At 43.9% G+C, this 17616-nt stretch overlaps 3 protein-coding genes across 5 annotated transcripts in view; 2 read left to right on the plus strand and 1 right to left on the minus strand.

Annotated features, from left to right (window-relative positions):
• LOC126557692 (cell cycle checkpoint control protein RAD9B) overlaps positions 1 to 16860 on the plus strand; it is a 211936-nt gene extending 195076 nt beyond the window's left edge. Inside the window, exons 2-4 of one of the 2 annotated variants that reach the window (XM_050213550.1) lie at positions 15101 to 15150; positions 15224 to 15459; positions 15526 to 16860. In XM_050213550.1, the coding sequence (XP_050069507.1) occupies positions 15117 to 15150; positions 15224 to 15459; positions 15526 to 16860 (1605 nt within the window). In that variant the 5' untranslated portion in view covers positions 15101 to 15116. Of the gene's footprint in view, positions 1 to 15096; positions 15151 to 15223; positions 15460 to 15525 lie in introns of those variants that run through there. The other variant, XM_050213551.1, reaches the window with a different exon arrangement.
• Positions 10427 to 13749, plus strand: LOC126558862 (3-oxoacyl-[acyl-carrier-protein] reductase FabG-like). 2 transcript variants are annotated; one of them, XM_050214941.1, is made up of 3 exons: positions 10427 to 10439; positions 12507 to 12517; positions 13009 to 13749. In XM_050214941.1, the coding sequence occupies exons 1-3, from the start codon at positions 10427 to 10429 to the stop codon at positions 13747 to 13749; spliced, it is 765 nt and encodes a 254-aa protein (XP_050070898.1). The 2 variants fall into 2 exon arrangements, with proteins under 2 accessions (XP_050070898.1, XP_050070897.1); XM_050214940.1 differs by lacking the exons at positions 10427 to 10439; positions 12507 to 12517 and having other exon boundaries at positions 12931 to 13749.
• Positions 13813 to 14761, minus strand: LOC126559578 (3-oxoacyl-[acyl-carrier-protein] reductase FabG-like). Its single transcript, XM_050215749.1, has 2 exons — positions 14197 to 14761; positions 13813 to 14120 (listed from the first exon to the last, which is right to left on the minus strand). Exons 1-2 carry the CDS (start codon positions 14747 to 14749, stop codon positions 13903 to 13905), a joined length of 771 nt encoding a protein of 256 aa, XP_050071706.1. The 5' UTR covers positions 14750 to 14761; the 3' UTR covers positions 13813 to 13902.
• Positions 16861 to 17616: the final 756 nt, after the last annotated feature.

Genomic DNA, 17616 nt, shown 5'->3' on the forward strand with positions numbered 1-17616 from the left:
CATAGCGTTTCATTTTGTGAAATCAATGCAGCAATTATGTCCAACGCAATTATTTCCTTTTATTGCTTCAATTCACTGTAATCCATTTCGGTAAATTACTTTCAAACATCATCATCTCAAATTGCTCAAATACTTCAATTTGTTCCACACACCACACAGCCACACACACACTAGTCCCGTCGTATTTATTTCCACAATTCTACTAATTTCCTTCGTCACACGACACTTTTTTTAATAACATTTTCGATTACAAACGAACATACCGAGCTTCGGCATACAATCACTTCTCACCATTTATCCTGAAACGGTTCGCATTCGGTTTGCACGTGTCCCTGGAGCTCGAATGTTTTGACCGGCATCGCTCGAAATAAATATTTCCTTTGTGGACTAATTCTAGACAACCTAACAAGCAAGGATGGCAACATGGCCGAAAGGTCACATGAAACGAGAAGCAATTTTTATTAATCTCGGCTCGTGTCAAGATTCGGTGCCATTTTTAACGACAGCGAACATGAAACGCATTGCTACTGCTTCTGTTGGTCCTGCTGCTGCTGCTGCTGCTACCGGCGTATCATCAATATCCTGAAGATTGCGAGATACGAGAAAACCCGGACTTATAACACCGGACAGCAACAGTAGAATGGGTCTTTTTTCAAGTGTGCTTTCACAGAATGCCCTCTAAAACGTCGGATTCGGATTTTTTTAATTTGCTTTTATTAAAACTAAAAGGCGATGTTTTTCTTTTGAAACTTTTCACCAACTTTTGTCCACTCATTACATTCCATTAGGGATTAGTTTACAGCGCAGAACGTAGAAGAAAATGATGAAATGATTCCTTAAAAGCATCAACCATAATTCTTTCCAGATAGTTTGGTAAATTTAATTTTTACGCTAAAGTGAAACACAAAAACCACTCTCACCGGCGCACAGATTTGCCGACACTTTGCAATTTGCCAAATGAACTCATCGGAACAAGTTTTGCTGCCCGTGTACAGATTATTTGCGCTTAGTGTGGTTCTCCGTTGGCAAACATGTTCCGGCGGTACATGAAACAAAAAAGGAAAAAAGGAGAAAAAGGAGAAAGTGTGCTAAAATAACCACTTATCGGTTGAATGGAGAATTTTTGGAACCATTTCTACGTGCACTGCACACTACGTGGAGGTAGAAACTGGCCGGCTGAACTTAGAATACGCCTTTCGTAACACTTTTGCGATAATGTGTGTGTGTGTGTGTGTGTGTGTGTGTGTGTGTGTGTGTGTGTGTGTGTGTGTGTGTGTGTGTGTGTGTGTGTGTGTGTGTGCTTTATTTTTTTTTCCGGGACAACCCACCCAATACGAGAGAAACTCCAACTCGAAAGGACCAAGTTTAATTGACGTTTTTCTTTTCGTTTGGCCCTTTTATCACCTTGCTCCCTCGGCTGGGCCTTCCCTTCCATCCCTCCTTCCCTTTCTTTTGGTGTGTATGTGTGTGTTTCACTATGTTTGTGATAAGAAGTGCTCGAGCAAAAAGCAAGCCGAAACCACAACAAGATGAATTGGGAAAACTTTTCACTCTCTCTCTCTCGGTCTCTCTCTCTCTCTCTATCTCTCTCTCTCTCTATCCCCGGCTTGTCACAGAATCAATTCGACGACTCGGAAGCTGGCCCCAGCGCACACACCGCCGCATCGCGTAGAATGCGGTCGGGCGTGAGTAACATAAATTTTCATTCTTCTCATCGGCTGGGAACCCTAAGGGGACGAAACGGGGCGATGGAAAGGGTTTTTTTTTCTTTCCCTGCACCCCGATTCCCGAGGTTCCCGAGGTCAAACCACAAAACCGACACCCAGAGTGAGAAATCACAACGTACGAACGACAGATGGACAGCAGCAATGGGCACTATGGGCCGAATAGTTGGTTGCAAATGAAGTCTAACTCGATATGGACGAACAACAAGTAACAATGTAGAAGACTCGAGAAGAGTTGTGGGAAGCACTGTGTGGTTTTCTGAAAAGTACCGATCGTCTATGCGTGAAATGAAGCTTTCTATTAATGTATTCCAAAGACTAAGGACAAGAAATCGCCATCTAGAACAGAGAAAGTTAAAAAATATTTTTAATTAGCCACACTTTTTTCTTATTAACAGGTTGGCTGATAAGTCCCCGGTCTAACAAAAAAAAACACATTTTTTTGTCAAAATTCGTTTTTATTATTCAACATAGTTCCCTTCAACGACCTTCCAATTTTTTGATACCATTTTGGTAGTACTGCTTCGGTTTTGCTTCAAAATAGGCCTCAGTTTCGGCGACCACCTCTTCATTGCAGTCAATTTTTTTCCCTGCGAGCATCCTTTTGAGGTCTGAGAACAAGAAAAAGTCGCTGGGGGCCAGATCTGGAGAATATGGTGGGTGGGGAAGCAATTCGAAGCCCAATTCATGAATTTTTGCCATCGTTCTCAATGATTTGTGGCACGGTGCGTTGTCTTGGTGGAACAACACTTTTTTCTTCTTCGTTCTTTTTTCGTTCGTCAAGCAACCAAAAGTTGCTTGACAAAAGACGCTCTGTCTCACAAACTAATTGACATACAGACGTCAAATTTTGACACGAATCATTTGAAGGTTGGTGCTATATAAAAATAATATGCATTTAATACTAGCGGTGCCATCTATGTGTCAGACCGGGGACTTTTCAGCCAACCTGTTAATTCAACCATGTATGGCCTCACTTAAACACATTGAGCAACCTTAGCTACAAGTCCCCCGTTTTGTATATTTTGATGATTTTTTTTTCACTTCTTGTGACTCATTTTGTACTGGTTTAACGACCTACTAGGTCACTCCGGTCATCGATTAGCTTACTAAACTTACGTAGTTGAATAGTCGGTCCTCACAACGTTCTAGATGGGAATTGAGCCTCGATCCTGCCGCGTCAAGAACGGCACCGCTGAGTACCTCAGAAACGACAGAACAGCCCTCAAGAAACGTTTTTACCAATTACCAAAAATATCATGTCCACCTTAACGTCCTTAGCTAAACCATAGTGTGAACAAATTTTCCACAAGGAGGATCGGTTGAGGAATTGAAATTTAAGCGTTGAAAAATTTACAATCAGCTACAAATCTTACAATTCACCCTCTCCCTCTCCCCGTCATTCCTCTTCCCCACTGTATCCTCTTCACTTTATTCGAAAAACTCCAAACTTACTTATTCTTGCCGCGAGTGTTTTCCCTGTTTTCTCGGCTGAAAGTTTGTACGCAACAAAATTGGGAATGTAAACGCAAGCGAAAACTTGTTTCCCTCGGCAAAAATACACACATATAGACGCACCACACGGTGCAAGTAGGATGTAGGGGACGTACCGGCGGAGGGCATGAATTTACCATTCATGCGTTTCGTGGTTGTTTCGTGCTTGGACGATCGTTCAAACTGGGAGAAAAGCCCACAAACACACCCAACGGCCATGGTCATGGTTTAATTGTGGCAAAAGTATTTCAATAGCCAACATTCTTCCTCGGACTGGTACCGTGTTCTCAGACCTGTACTGTTGCTGCTGTGGGCTTTCCCTTCTACAGTAGTAGTCAAGTATGAGTCTTGCAGGAATAAAGCCGCTCTATACTTGTCCATGTCCGTCGTTTTTTTTTTTTCGCCGTCGATTTTCCCACGCGATAAACAACAACCAAGGATGTATTGCGCTTCCGCATTTATTTTGTGCGGCCGGGTCTAACACATAGCGGCGCCCCGTTGACCCAAAGTCAGGCGCACATTATTGGCGAAGTTAAAACCCAGCGTCGACCCTTATTTAGGGCTGCTGCTTTATTCATAAATTTTATTTACTGAAAACTTGGCAATTATGTTTGACATGGAAATGCTGAAGGAAAGGAAATACACTCGAGGTACCGTCCGTTTGCTGCCCTTCCGCTTTCAGCCCTGTCGGAAGCTCGATGGTCGATGAACCTTTTTGCCATCCGAAACAGCGTCATCGTCTGGCAGTTTAAATGTGAACGAACATTCGGATTAAGCAAGTTCCTGATTAGTTTTTTTTTTCAAAGGCTTTCCATTTGAACCAAAGCACTTGAAGGGAGCTTTTTTTAAAGCTTACCTTTCTTTGAGGCCCACGTGTGCGTGTTGTTTGTTTGGTGAAGAGTTGAGAAGAAAAACCCTTCAAATTGAATTCATGTGTTAGGGTGGCCCCCGTGCCCCAGTGGTGTGGAGTTTTTTTTTTTTTTGCCCTGAATTACATTTATTTTTCCACAATTAAATGTGCCTACCGAAACTCACCGGTGCGCTTTATGCTGTTGCCCTCCGGATTGTTTACTCGATTAAATACACTTATCCTTATGGTTCTTTCTCGTCTCTCATTCCTGCACACCAAACCCATGAAAGTTAGGGCTATAATTTATGTGATTTTAAGGATGGTTGAAGGGTTGCAAACCTTTTTTTCGCTCTCTCTACCTCCCTTCAAAATCGTTGTAAAAAGCAAGGATTAAACACCGTTCACCACCGTGTACGGTAACATGCATGCGCCAACCGGTTAACAGCCACGCTACATGGAAACGTGATTGAATGTGGGTAATTCATTTGAAAAACCCCGTTTTTTTTTCGTTTGGAAGGTTTTGCGCGGAGGTGAAATAAATGACAATGGCCCCGGGAGATTCGCAACACGTTAATGCACTGCGTATAAATTAATCTTTGATTGAGTGTTAACCCACAGGCCCGAAGGATTAATGTGCCCAGTGCTTGCATCAAAGTTTTTGGCTCAAGTAAAGTTCAACTTTCATATGTGAAAAATTTAAAATCATGAAAAATGGATGTTGTTTTTGTGTTATGGTGCTGTTGGCTGTGGAGGAAGAGCGCCTAAAAGTATGCAATGCGCTCAAATGGTGGTTTTCTTTTATTTGAATGAGCTCATTATCCGAACGGTTTGAAATTTGCTCAATTTAGTAAACAAAATCAGTTCTTGCGATGATTTCTTCCCCAATTGATGTATTACTTCAGCACCTCAACATCCCAAAAAATGTATAATTTTAAAAATTGTGGACCAGTAAAAGTGTAGTCCTTAATCTACAAAATTATTCAACTTGGACTTATGTTGAACCACAACCCTATGAAACACCCAAATCTTGTTTAAATACCCTATAAGACTGTTTTCTCACACATGTGGTGGTCTGGCAGTGAAAATGACACGGCAGGAATGGGGTTCAAATCCCATCCGGATCGTATCCCCGTAGCAAAGGCTGAATATATCAACAAATCTAGTAAGCCATTCCGTGTCCGGCATGATCTAGTAGGTCGTTAAGCTAAGAAAAAGTGCTCAAATGTGGTAGTCGATGTCGGAGGATTACGTTGAAAAGACTTGTTTGCTAGCTGCCAGCTACATCTTAATGTTAATAATAAAAATGTAAACCGCAATAGAGTAATTTTGTTAGAAACGTCCTTTAACTCGAATATTTTAATGATGTTGAATGATTTTTCCTTTTGCTTTTCATGTGTTTCCCAGCGTACATTATTGTATAATTTTGAATGTATGTTCCTTCATCTTCTACGAAGGACCATTTCGATTCTCTTTCCAAATAAATAAATCAAGCAATGCATTTCATTTGCTTAGGGGTATTGTAGAATTTCTTTTTAAAAAATGCTACCACCTCTGTTGGTAAGTAAAACGCTTATTATTATGCAATAAATTATATAAAAATTGCCAACAATTGAGCTAATGGTTAATGGAAAATCCAATTTTAGAGGTGACTTTCTTCACAAGAAGGATAAGAATAAATGCCTTTCACACACGCAACTCTTGACAACACCACAGTACTGATTCTAGTGACTAAGAAAGCATAAAAATAAGCATCGGCAAGAGCAACATTTAAAGCATTCACTCCCTTGCACAAACCGAACGGCACGATAAGACGGGAAAACTGCCAAATGTCGAGCGAAAACGGGCAAACCAGCTTACTTACAGCCTTCAAAAGCCCATGGAAATTGTGTCAAATCGATCGATGGTTTCCATCATCACGCTACGGCTAAAATCCTCCAAACCGGAATGCTGTGGAATGACTCCACGTGCCAAGGAGCAGAAAAAAAGTGTACCACCGTGAAGTACTAAACCGTAAGCACATAATCTTATCACATCACATGCAAAGCGTACTTACGGGGCATGGTTTTAGTTGGTTTTTTGAATTGAATCCTTCTCGACGGGTGGGGTGACGATGATAGCGAAAAGGCTACAGCAAACACAGCGCACAACAGACCGAAACCGATCGCCTTAGAACGGAACGATAGAAGCGCATATCGATGCACAACACGTCACACCAACCGATGGTGGAGAAGGGCGTATCAAGTTGTGAACAAGGTTCGCTACGACCTATTAAGCATGTTCACGACCTGCAACGGAAAGGTTGCCATTTGCAGCTGTAGACGCTTTATTTCATGCACGCTTTATTCGGTGGGTCGACTCGTCCCGAGCGGCGTTCTTGCAGCAAAGAATTTCGCTTCACGGTCTCCACAACGAAGCCATGGTGTGCGAAGCGAAGGATGCTTACCCGGGTTCTGTAATTTCATTGTGCTGCTGTCAGCGTCACGTTTCATTATACTGCCCATTGGGAGGGAGCTAACCATTTAAGCTTGAAAAGCCTCCTCTATGTGTGTGTGTGTGTGTGCAGCGTGATGACAGTGCCGAAGGTCCTGTCCTTCGCAGGACCAAGGACCAACCATCATGTGTACCCGTCCATTCCGCATCTTTCCCTGCGGAAGGGGGGGGGTTAGCTTAAAGCCTGGCTGACCCTTTTTTCCCGTTCATTTGTTCACTTTACGTCGATGGATAACGGCATTCGACGCAAAGAATGAATAATGAGTTTTCGTTTGACGGTTCGCCGTTTTTCATCAGGCCACCCAACGCCTGCCACTGCCCAATCATCAGCATTCATTGGTGGCGGATGTCCAGTTTTTATGCTGCCCGCTCGCTCCGAACTATAAGTCACTGCTTTTGTTTCAAACTTCTTCCAGCCCTTCCCCGTTTTCCCGCTCCCAGTTAGGTGCAGGGTCGGCTGCATGGGACTCGTTTGAAGCTTCAACTGACAGCTTCATGCTACAAGGAAGGGAGATGTTCGTGATGTTCGTGAATCTTCCCACAAAACAAGGGAAAGCTTCGTGTGAGCGGAGCGAAAAAAAAACCATCCAACCCGAGTGTTACCACGCAACGGATTCATTTCTGGTGCAGGATTAATGGGTTTGTCCTTCGGAACCACTTCATCTTCATCGATCTTGATTTTGCTCGCAATAGCGCTCCAACGGACCAGCACAAACAGACACCGCACGGGGACCGCACGAAAGAACATCGATCGAAGGTGATTTTTTGTTTGATTTTTCCACGGTGTGCTTTGCTCTAAAGCCGTATTTACTTTTCTCCTTTGTTTCTGTTTTTTTTTTACGTGCTCTGTTGCAAGTGGAAAACGTATGAGCACGTGGGAAAGTATCAGCTCCGGACGTGTGCAATAATTTAAAATGTTTATCCATCAATCGGTTAAGCCAGGATTAAATCGAGTTGGCTACAACAACAGCCTGAATCGTTGGTAATTGTTGAAGTTTTTATTTTGCTTCCGCTTAGTAGAAAACACTTCTGCAACAGAGAAATTAATTCATTGCTCGCGTTTAAGTTTAAAAGCTACAAATTAAATCATATTTCATTTCCGTTCGAAACGGGCAGGGTATTTCAGATGATTTTGCATTACAACGTGATAGCGTGATAGGGCAAGCAAAAAATACACCGTTTGCTGGATATAAAATAATCAAATTCACGCTTTTTTGCTATTTTAGAAATTGTTAAATTAATTCTTATTATTCTCATTTGCATTATTTACTTTTAACTTAGTATATAAATGGATCACGGGGTATTTCAGTTATTGTAAGGGTAAATTATTATTTACCTTTTTATTTTATTATTAAATTTTTCTTACTTTTGCCCTGTTTTGCCCTGCCCCTAGATAAAACAGCTTTACAAAGAATGCTTGAAGAAAGCTGTTACACCGATGCCATACAAAATCAGTCAAAAACCTTCTTTTGAGCAGCGGTTTCGGCGGACTCATTAGTGAGTTTTTGCTTGTTTGCTTGCATGGCTAGAATTTATCAATGATTATTTTGATTGATTTTGTTTATTATATGATTGTACATACTGAAGATATAAATGAAGATCATTCGAGAATATTGTTCTAAATAGAATAAAAAATTTTAGAAAAAAAATACTATTGTACGACCATTAGTTGAGCTATTTTCCAGACAGCTAAGAAACAGAACGACCAGATTTAGACAATTGTCTTTATTTTCAACGTTGAACAAAACTTTTAAAAAACCTCCTAAACAATTGACTGTAAATTCTGCCACTCTATTTCTGGACTTAGCAAAACAAGTCAATCAAACCAACCGAAGAACCCTGTATTTTAGCTTTACTTCACCGCTTGCTTAATTTTGCATAATTTTTACTACCACTTTAAATGTGCGCATGAATCACACCACCACAAGAAAAGCGTCCAGGTGGCTTTGATGCAGGGAAAAAGGTAAAAGATGTTGTTTTACTCTCTTTTTCTGATCCTTTTGCGTGCCTACCCCGTATCTTCTCCTAGAAATCGTGAAACATACTTCATTCCCTGCAGCCCTGCACGATAAAAGGTAGAATTGGAAAATGGGCCTCCGAACAGTAAGGTGATTAAATTTTCATTCCTGACGCATCGGCTAATTTATGGTTAGCAGTTGAAAAGCGATGGTGGTGGTGTACAAGGTGCAAAAATTTGCTCAGCCTGCTCTGACCGGCCGGCTGCTATCGTGAGAAGCTGGGGATGAAAAGGAATTTGATCCTTTTGCTTTCTTGCTTTTGTTGCTATCGATACAGTAATTTAACAATAATAATAATTTTCTCATTGCAGCCATTGTTTGACAGGTGTTGGTGTTGGTAGTTGAACACGCTATATATCTGGCGGGAAAATACAAAACACATAAATTACTTCTGCCAAAAGGAAAAACATGCCACCCCATTGATGTGCACAGGAATGTTATCCAATTTTCTTCTTCTCAAACACACACACACAACCCGCGACCGGAACTCGCCGATCAACTTCCCTCCGTTGCTTGTGGTGTAACAATTTGTATTAATTTTCAACAATTTTCCGAAAGTCAACGGACACTTTTACAAGCTTCCTGTCTCATCGTGTTCCGTGGAAAACGATTTATCTTTAAAGGAAAATACTCTCCGCCAAAAAGCTAACCACCGCGCTCGATGGGCAGAGCAGCAGCTTCGTATCGTTGATGATTTGCAAATATTGAGCTCCCTCTAACCAAATAAAAAAAAGGACCGTCTGGCCGCTTTTCTCACCCACCCCCATGCGAACTATTGGCGGCGGTCGACAGTTTTCGAGCGCGTTTGCTCTTTCAATCACCGGCGAATCGAGGCCCATTTTGTGAGGTTTCCCACGCTTTTCGATAAATCCTGACACACTTTCCCCGGCCGATAGCCAGATGGGAGCCGACCCGACAGTATGCATTATGTTTTTCGTGCTTTCCATTTTGTGCCCGGTTGCCCGGTAGGATGCCAGCCCACATCACATCACACCCAGACCCGGGGGCCAAAATAATTTGCACCCGAACATGGACAAAATTGATGATGCGTGAATTATATCATCCCTGTGTTCTAGCCCCCGTCCTGCCGGATTAGGGTACGGAAAATAAGGTTATCGACTTCTACGGCATGGTATGGTGCCGAGATCGAACGAGGGTTTCCTACTGACATCGTCGACATCGACAGGTTTTTGGAATTTTTGGAAATATGGTGCCAGTAATGCTAATTCTGTTATGATATTAGCTGCGCCTGAACTGATCCAAACCACGTATGGCAATGTGCATGTGTGTGTGTGTGTGTATGTGAATGTGTGGGTGTCGGGTCTAATCTTTACCGGTAAATCGTTTCATGCAAAACCCCATGTATATGCCCGTTTGACTGATAAGCAACAGCCAACATTATTTCCGGAACGTGTCAAATCTGCGATAAACGGAATCACTCGCTTGCTGTGAAAGATTTAGCAAATTGATTATGCGGCTCTATTTTTAGCCGTACCGGTGGATGTAGCTATTTCAAAACTATTTACAAAGAAGATTAGAAGAATTTGTTCATTTTATCTGCTGCCTCATTCGCAAGCTTTCACGAAAGTATGCAATCCGCACTACCAATTATCCGCCTAAATGTATGCAACGCGCGTGACGTTATATTTTTGAACGTCCGTTAGCAGGCGGTTGTTTGTTTCATCGTGTCTATTTATCAATTTTCCTCCGGCAAACATTATCCAAATTCCATCTTCAACTAGAAACCTTCGAACGCTGGAAAACAAAAACCCACTCACGCACTAAAACAATTTCCACATTGTTGCTACACAAACTTTGTGCAAAGCAATTAATCTCACATCCATTCAGCAATGGCGTGGCAATGTCTGGAAAACAAAACGGAAAAAGAAAAAAAGAAACCTTTCCGCGAATGAGCCAAAATAAACAATACCCAGACAAGCAAACAAACAAACAAACAAACAAGCGTAATCATACTACAAAACGGTAGTGTCTGCCGGACACACACACACACATACAAACACAGGGAGATTTCCCAATCCAAAGAAACAAACGATGAAAGCACAGCACGCTGGCTTGGGTAATTGCGTCCTGTATTTATGGCAAAAGTTTGCCGACCAGCGGAGGCCATAATCAATATTTTTTATCCGTATCGTTCCCGGATTTCCTTCGCCTCTTCATCTCTTCACCGTCCATGCTGGAGTGGGACCTTCCTGTGAGAAACCTCTTTTTTTTTGTAAATAAACTGGTCAACGAGTTTAACACACCCTTTTAAGGTGAATTGCTTTTTTAACGTTTTAACGTTTAGCTTTTCTAGAGGGATTGCTTAATTAACTCCAGCTCCACACGAACTCATACAGTCATTGAAATGGTGGACAAAGTTTTCTAATTCGATAATTGCCCAATCGAAACAAGTTGTTTCCACAGTGTACAAACCAAAGCTTGAAAGAACATTTCAATTAAGGAACATTTGGGCCACCCAGAGAAGTCTATCCCGTGAAACTGGAGCAGGTGTGGTACATCAAGCCATGAAACAGGGTCAAACAATCCGTTTTATTTACTTTAAGCATTAACCTGCAGCTTCCAACCGAAGCCCTTTTTAACAACTTCTAATCCAAAGACTCAACACCCTTATCTCCAATTTTGTGTCTTGTTTTTTTTATTCTATCTCCTCCGTCGGTTTGGTTTGGCTCAATTTGGGTAAAGGAAATGTAATAAAAACTTGTGCAAACAGAGTTACATTCGTCCTCCGGTGCGAAAGTAGACAAAAACGCGCTCTGACTATGGGCTAAAACTTTGTGAATTCGTGCAAATCATGCCCCCGGATACGAGTGACTGGCAAAGCTGACCAACACCGGAATATAGTTTTCGAGCGGCGCCACCATACCACAACAGCAAATCCGTTGAGGGTTGATCGTCGTCCCGGGTGTCTTGATTTGGCTTTTTGGGGCTCATTTTGCACAAAGTACAGCGACGACAGCAAAAGGGAAGATTATCGAAGTCCGTGTGTCCGTGAGTTTAAGTGAAAAGTTGCTGTTCCCAATAACGAGACGAGCTGCTGCTTTTGGAAACTTCACCAAAGTACGGTCAAACAGATGATCTTCGGCCGACATTTACCTTAAACCTCCCCATGTTTGGCTTATAATGTTGTTTTGTTGATTCTAAGTTTTGGATCCCCTTCGCAGGCGGGGGATGAGTGTGCAAACATTTTGGAACGATTTGACAAAGACAACAAATTGCTCGTTTGTAGGCCTTGCTTTTGCGAATCTCACAAGTACCAAAGCCGAAAAGTTCCAAGCCAGAATTAAGCCAGCAAATGCCCTCATTATGCTTCATTGCGCTGAGCATTAATGCATCATGCGCTCGGACTGTACGCGGATGAACATTTTTCATTGCCAGCAAACGGTCATTAGAACGAAGCAAAAATGGTCATCAAAATGCAGCGAGAAAGATATTCAAAAAACGGAAACGGTCTCCGGAAGTTGTTGCCGGAAATGGCGTGTGAATAATGAGCGTCGGTTTTTTACTTCGGTTACTGTTTAAAGCAGTGCAAACGACACCTTTTGATGGCAATTATTCAATTTTCTGCGCTCCGTGCGGTTGATGCTTTGTTTCTAGGTTAGGATCATTATTCTACGTAATTATAGCCTCACTGATTTCTGTAGAAAATTATTCGGTAAAAAACTTGAGAAGGCCCCCGGGAAGTATTGTTTAATTTGGCTCCCAGATACCGATTAGAATACGAAAAGTGAATTAAAACAAACATTGGAATAAGTGAATAGTGCTCCAAAACGTTCGGCTGTTTCTTAAGAGTACCGATCATCTAAGCCCGGAACAAAGCTTCCGTTGAATATATTTCAAGCGCTAAATGCTACATTTCGACCGTGATAAGCCACCCTCGGCCGGCATAGGGTTGAAACTAGAGCTCGTGAGGGGAAGAGAAGGTATCTAAATTAAACTTTAGGCTGTATTTTCTATTAATTTATCCAACCATTTTCGACCAGACCGTTCAACCTTGGTGACATGTGCTGTGCTTTGCATACATTAAGGAGTTTTTTTTTTTTCATAGCGACGAACAAATTACGCCATGGTAGTGTAGGGGCCTTCTAGAGTCTTTTGCCAAAAAAAAAGTACATTTTATCATTCATACCACTTGTTGACTCTACAACAATTCTAAACCAAAAAAAAAAAGAGGCACGATCTTTACACGGTTTGAAACATTGCACTCGTGTATACGCACCTTCATCGCAATCTTATCGCACTGAACCAGCTACAGCTGTCCGCCGCAGCTTGCTTCGATGATATTTTAATACCGTTACTAAGTGCAACACAACAACCCCGTTTGCCGGAGCAGGAGGAACAACAACAACATTGTCGTGCGGGCATTATATAACAATCACAATAAATTGCCTCCATTATGAATTTGGCCGGTAAGGTGGTGCTCATCACCGGGGCGAGCAGTGGCATCGGTGCGGCGGCTGCCCTCAAGTTCTCCCAGCTCGGTGCCTCCCTTGCACTCAGTGGACGCAAGGTGGACAATCTGAACGAAGTCGCCAAACAGTGTTCCGGTGCACCGTTTGTTGTTGCGGGGGACATTACGAAGGAGGCGGACACGGAACGCATCCTGAAGGCAACCATCGAGAAGTACGGCAAGCTGGATGTGCTGGTAAACAATGCGGGAATCATCGAAACGGGCACGATCGAGACGACCAGTCTGGAGCAGTTCGATCGGGTGATGAACACCAACATCCGGTCGGTGTACCATCTGACGATGCTGGCCGTACCGCACCTAATCCAGTCGAAGGGCAATGTGGTGAACGTTTCGAGCGTGAACGGTATCCGTTCGTTCCCGGGCGTGCTGGCGTACAACATTTCGAAGATTGCCGTCGATCAGTTTACGCGCTGCGTTGCGCTCGAGCTGGCGGCCAAAGGTGTGCGGGTGAACTGCGTCAATCCGGGCGTTACGGTGACCAATCTGCACAAGCGTGGCGGTATGGACGAGCAAACGTACGCCAAGTTTTTGGAGCATTCCCGAAACACGCACGCCATGGGCCGGCCGGGACAGGCTTCGGAGGTGGCCGACGCCATTGTCTTTCTGGCGAGTGACGCTTCGTCGTTCATTACCGGCGCTAGTTTGCCGGTCGACGGTGGTCGGCATGCGATGTGTCCTCGCTAAAGAGGAGATCGTGTCCCGATCGTTATTTTATAAGAACCAAAAAGAAAAGTGCATTCTCATCCATTATGTTACAGTGATAAAAGTGTTTTACTTCGAATAAAACCGTTCGAATGATAAATGTACGCGTTATGTCATTGTGTCCGAAGGCTCGCATTACCGCGGGCACATGGCGTGTCTACCGCCGTCCACGTTCAGCGTAACGCCGGTAATGAAACTGGCACCATCCGATGCTAAAAAGGCGATTGTAGAGGCGACCTCTTCCGCTACACCCGCACGTCCCAGGGCATGCGTTTGTTCACATTTCTTCAGGAAAGCAGCATACGCTTCCTCATCCATTCCGCCGCGCTTGTGAATGTCCGTAATGATGACACCTGTTGGAGTGGGGGAGATGGAAAATGTTAGAAATTACTCCCATGTCCCATTGTAGCACGCCAAAAACACAATTACCCGGATTGACGGCATTGACGCGAACCTGCTTCGGAGCCAGCTCCAGCGCCGTGCAGCGCGTAAACTGATCAATCGCTGCCTTCGACATGCTGTACGCCAAAATGCCCGGAAACGATCGGTTTCCAGCAACGCTCGACAGATTCACAATGTTACCCTTGGTTGCTATCAGCAACGGGACGGCCAGCATGGTCAGGTGATACACCCCACGAACGTTCGTGTTCATCAACTCATCGTACTGCTGCAGGCTCGTGTTCTCGATCGATCCATTGCCCAGTATGCCGGCATTGTTGACCAGCACATCCAACTTGCCATACTTGGCAACAATCTCATCCAGCACACGCTTATTGTCCTCCTCCTTGGTAACGTCGGCAACGATCAGCAGCGGTTTGTTCTTCGACGCTGCCTCACACGCATCGCCCACCTTCTTCAGGTTGGCCTCGTTGCGTCCCGTAAGTGCAAGCGAAGCACCAAACTTGGCGAAATAGATGGCCGTTCCCTCACCGATGCCGGACGATGCTCCGGTGATCAACACCACTTTGCCGGTAAAATCCATTTCTTGAAGGTACGAGAGAGCTGCGAGGAAAAACGAATAAAGCCGCCTGCAAAGAACCGGAATGATTTAATTATCTATTTGTCACACGATAATTGGCTTTAGGTACACTTACAATAGGTCTTTTTATCTGCGAGCAATGCTATTGACCGCTTCTTATCTTTCCCGATTGGTGGAAATTTGTTCTTCCAGCGCCTGTCATCGATATCGGACGATTCTCAACCCGGCAGTATAAACGCCTTCCAGCTGCTTGCCGGCATTCAACAGGCGAACTGTCAAAACGGGGGTTGTGTTTGTTTTGTTTTTTTCTTTCACCACCGCAAAAAGCGCTTCTTTCCTATTTCTGGGGTCAAGAAAACGAAAAATAACGATGAATTTCATTCTTCCCGGGGCCAACGTGAAAAGTATATGATTCAATACACTCGTGAGGGTAGTTTGTAATACATTTCCAATCCATTTGTCAAATGCTCGTTTCAGTGTTGGCCCGTGCTGTGAATTGTTTTTCCAAAATCGGAAACGAATTATTCTTCGAGGCCACTCCGGACGGGCTCGATTTGAAGACCATAAACTCGACCAACACGGCCTATGCGGTCGTTCAGTTTAGGCGCGATTTTTTCATCACCTTCCAGCAGGGCAATTCCGACACACCCGACGAGAACTGCTGCAAGATATCGGTGAAACCGATTCTAAAGATATTCAAGAGTCTTGCTACGGTAAGGATTCGCGTTTTCGCTGCCGTTACGATTTCCCTCTGACTCCTATCTTCTTTTTTTTTTTAGATCCAAACGTGCAAAATCTGGCTAGAAACCAACCAATCCAAAATCATATTTCAATTCCGCTGCAAGTCGGACGTGCTGAAGACGCACAAAATATATCTTCTCGAAAGCGAACACATCAATTCGCTCAACCTATCGCAAACGTTTCCCAGCGAAATTGTGGGCAACCACAAAGTGTTTACCAACATTCTGGTGCATCTGTACCATTCGGTCGATGAAATTTCGTTCGATCTGAACGACAGCAAGACGGTAGTTTCCAACTACGTAGACAACGATCAAGCCGATCGTTCCACGTTGCGATCGACGCTTTCGATTGATTCTACTGCGTTTCAAACGTACCAGCTCGCTAGCAAGGCAAATCTTATCTTTTGCTACAAAGAATTTAAAGCAGTGACCATGTTCGCAGCGCTGAACAAGCTGAACATAAAAATGAGCTTCTCCGGGCCCGGTTCACCGTTGATGTTGGAGATGAGCAAAGGGGAGATCGTGCATGCCAAGTTCATCATGGGAACGATGAAACCTTCCGCCCAGCTTAATAGCAGACGAGCGAACCGTCGAAAAGCGCTCGATCGGAGCATTAACAACCGGTCTGTCGGTGTGGACAGTGAAGCAATCAACACCTACTTTACCGAAGACATAAGGAGCAGCAGTAATACGGAAGCTGCATTGGAAAACGGAATTTCACAGGCTGCCGGTAGTAAAACTGTCCGCGATACAATGAACACAAGTTTGCCAGCGCTGCGCAACGAAACCGATTGTAATACAGTTCGAAACGAACGTTCGCACCGGCCGGTGGAAGCAAACTCAGTTCGACAACGGTCGAATACAGTCGCACCCAGCCCAAGTGTGGCTCACTCTTCCGAGGCCATGTTTGGCGAAAAGAATACGGAAAATCTTCCTTTTCTGGAAGGATTAAACTTCCGCACGCCGACCATTAACAGACTCGAATCGATCCCGACCATGACGACGGATGACTCGTTCACGCTTAATGGCAACAACAGCAACCCGCCGCAAGAACCCGTGGAACAGCAGCTGCAGCAACAACAACAACAGGGATTATGCTCCGTCAGCAACCTTTCTGCGGTACGAAGTAGTGCGTCATTGTTTTCCCGAAAACGACCACCGAATGATGGTGGATTATCACCTGGAAAGGAAAAACCCCCGGTGGATAGTGTTCCCGAGTCGCCGGATGTGATTGCAGAGCGGAAGCGAAAGCAGGCCAAACTCCGACACATCTTCCGCCGATGCTTCGAACCAACGTTCAATCCTGCCTTTCAAGATGGCTGCAGCCAAATCTATGCTCCAAATTCTGATACGGAAGACGACGTGGACACGTGACCTGTGTGATCGGTGTATATTTCGGACAGCCTCTCTAAAGCTAAATGGGCATCGAGAAACGAGACGCTCGTTAATCATTATGATTTCTTTTTTTTACAATCTCGTCCGTAATTTTTTGTTTCCTCTTTATTGTCCTTTTCGTACTGTTCTCTAGATTGAGCGGTGTCGCGCGCGGCTATCACTGTCTTTTTACTCGCAAAAAAGTTCCAGTAGTAGTAGGTGCGGTAGTAGTAGTAGTAGTAAGGTCGGTTGTCCTGATTGTACACCACGTACGAATAAATTAAATAAATAAATAATTTAAATAAATAAATAAATTATCTTAAAACTCCTAGTCAGTTGTTTTTTCGGGTATTCTTCCTGCACCGGGTCCGCGTCTGATGTTGTTTTGGTGATGGTTCTAATCCTGGCCTGTGTGTGACAGTGCTGCCGGGGAGCATCCTCGCATTAAGGATGGATTGCCGTTGGTGAACAGTATGGACAGTGGCCTATCACACAAAGACCGGGGAAAGCCATCGATTCTATCTCTTTCTCTCTCTATCTTTCTCACAAGAGTACTGTTTCTTTCTCTACCTCACTCTCTCTTAAGCTTCCACCTCCTTCAACGAGGTGGACACGGACATTCTTAGCATTGGAGTTTGTCGGGTTTGCGCTGTGGGTTGAAGGTGGATCGCACCGGCCCTCCCCTGATGGGCCTCCCCGGAAGAGGGAAAGGGGGAAGAAAAGCGAAGGGGATTTGTGGCTGGAAAGAGGATCATA

The sequence above is a fragment of the Anopheles maculipalpis genome, chromosome 2RL (genome assembly GCF_943734695.1).
Source record: "Anopheles maculipalpis chromosome 2RL, idAnoMacuDA_375_x, whole genome shotgun sequence".
Taxonomy (NCBI): Eukaryota; Metazoa; Arthropoda; class Insecta; order Diptera; family Culicidae; genus Anopheles; species Anopheles maculipalpis.